The sequence below is a fragment of the Amphimedon queenslandica genome, unplaced genomic scaffold (genome assembly GCF_000090795.2).
Source record: "Amphimedon queenslandica unplaced genomic scaffold, v1.1 AMPQUscaffold_8210_Cont19845, whole genome shotgun sequence".
Classification (NCBI taxonomy): domain Eukaryota; kingdom Metazoa; phylum Porifera; class Demospongiae; order Haplosclerida; family Niphatidae; genus Amphimedon; species Amphimedon queenslandica.
In genome coordinates, this window is record NW_003551512.1 from 127 (window position 1) to 2,415 (window position 2,289).

A 2,289-nucleotide genomic window follows, 5' to 3' on the forward strand; every position below is an offset into this window, starting at 1 on the left:
TTAAAGGCCATGGCCTGGTTTCGTCAAGTTTCTCTAAATAATTAAGACGACTCAATTAAAATCAATTTCTTATCTCGTCCCTTTCTCTCCTTCCATATTTCTCATGTAACATACCTCCCTCAAGTTTCTTCCATGCTGCTGGCTTGTCTACAACTACAGTATACAGTACATAGAAAAAGAGAGATTAGAATGATAATAGTAACTGATATAAAAATGATAATCTGAGATAAGAGGAGAGTCAGACATAGAAATGACAACTATTATTTATTTTATTTTTAATTGATTTCCTCTTTCTTCCTGTTTTTTACAGTCAGCTATTAGGCAGTTGGACAGAGCTGAAGAGAGAGCTAAACAAAAGCCTCAGAAACCAAAAAAGAATAAAGAATTCACTGCCATGCATGTTAGTATAATATTGTTAACATCTATTTAATACTGTGTGTACATGTACATGACTACATGTATCTTGATCTTCATTTATTTTGATCTTCATCTATTTTTGATCTGTCTTTTCTCCAGTTAACATGTAGTGCTTGTGGTCAGAAAGGTCACATGAAAACTAATAAAAACTGTCCAAAATACAAGAATCAACCTGTTCAGGTACAATGTACATGTACATGTGTTATAATACATGTACATGTATACTAATGTACATATTAGGTTGCTCCTACCAATGACGAGTTAGCAGCTGCTACCAGTGAGGTACCACTGGTCCAAGATGACCTTGTTAAAGTGGAAGGGACTAAAGTTGTACTTAAGAAAGATTTACTTGAACAGTAAGAGAGAAAATGAGAGATAATGAGATATAACTTATTATTATTGCAGTGCTGAAGATGTTAGGAGAAGATCGTTAGTACTGAAATTCCCTAAAGAAAAGAGTAATGAGCTTAATGTGAATTACTGTAATCTAAAACTCTCCCCCCCCTCTCTCTTTCCTTTCTTTTTCTTATTTTAATTAGTTCGTAAAAGAAAGAAGCAAGGAGATGAACAATTAGATTATTTAGAGGTAAAACCTAACTTACATCTACAGTGCACCTGAACATACATGTACATGTACATGTATTGTTTATTTATAGAAAAAAGCTAAAGCTGGAAAGAGAAGACGGACCAACCCAGAGGTACTAGTACAGTATTGCTATACTTAACCTTTGTTGCTTTCCTTAGGTGCCATTTGCTGCTGCTTTAGAGAAGATTGTTAATAAACTGAGTGCTGTCCAAGAGGTGAGAGAGAAAGAATAGAATGGAGGGAGGAGTAGTGTTTGGTCTCTTTTTTTAGTATTGGCCTTTTTGTAAACCAGTTTCTTCAAAAGACGTGCCTACAATTTGATAAAGTTTTCAATGAACCTTCAGACCATGAAAGATGTAAAGGAGAGAGAGAGAGAAAGAGAGGGATAGAAAGAGAGAGGGTAATGGTTAATGCAAAAAATGAAACTACCCATAATTAATGCATCAAACAATGTATTAATAACAGTACATCAGCCACACTCATAATAGCCAGCACCTAGTAAATAATTAGAACACAGTCGCTCTTAAGAAGCACATAATGATTACAACCCAAATTTTTATTACATTTTCTGATACACTTTGATGTCCTTATGCTGTGTAGCAAGTTTTGAGCTGATTCTGACTTCAATTTTTCAAGTTGCGGCCATTTTAAGAAAACGTCAAAATTCTAAAAAAATCCCTGTACTATATAGCCCATGGTTTTTTCAAAAAATGGCTCCAAATCACCCCAAATTTTTATTACATTTTCTGATACATATTGATGTCCTTATGCTGTGTAGCAAGTTTAAGCTGATTCCAACTTCAATTTTTCAAGTTGCAGCCATTTTAAGAAAACGTCAAAATTCTGAAAAAATTCCTGTACTATTAGTAACGCGGTAGCGTTACTAAGTAGGATTCACCCTAAAACAAAATGGCTGCCATGACTTTTGCAGCCTTGCTATACCGGGAAGACGAGTTCCTATGCTTACCAGACTTCTTAGAGGACCTCATCTTGACCAGAGGACTCCATTGGTACCACTAGCGTGGCTCTAAACCTTGTCTATAAAAAAGTCTAAAATCGGCAAAACGGGCCGTTTTGTTCAGCCACTTTTTTTCATCTTAAGGCTGGTTTACATAATGACGCATGGTCTTGCGTTGCGACCGGAAGTGCTGTATAAACAAATGACAGAGTGCGTCAATGCGTCGGGATAGATTGCGAGTCTATCCTGACGTTTTGACGTGCATCCCCCTTTGTGGGCGTTACTAGAATGCGGATCAGTGCGGATTGCTGCGGATCGTTCCGCACGC

The 2,289-nt window shown here is 36.5% G+C and overlaps 1 protein-coding gene across 1 annotated transcript; it reads left to right on the forward strand.

Annotated features, from left to right (window-relative positions):
* The first annotated feature begins 310 nt into the window (after window positions 1–310).
* On the forward strand, window positions 311–1,362 carry LOC109591424 (transcription initiation factor TFIID subunit 1-like). The gene is made up of 8 exons (XM_020007162.1): window positions 311–400; window positions 517–597; window positions 658–773; window positions 823–875; window positions 957–1,003; window positions 1,074–1,115; window positions 1,162–1,218; window positions 1,274–1,362. Exons 1-8 carry the CDS (start codon window positions 395–397, stop codon window positions 1,322–1,324), a joined length of 453 nt encoding a protein of 150 aa, XP_019862721.1. The 5' UTR covers window positions 311–394; the 3' UTR covers window positions 1,325–1,362.
* Window positions 1,363–2,289: the final 927 nt, after the last annotated feature.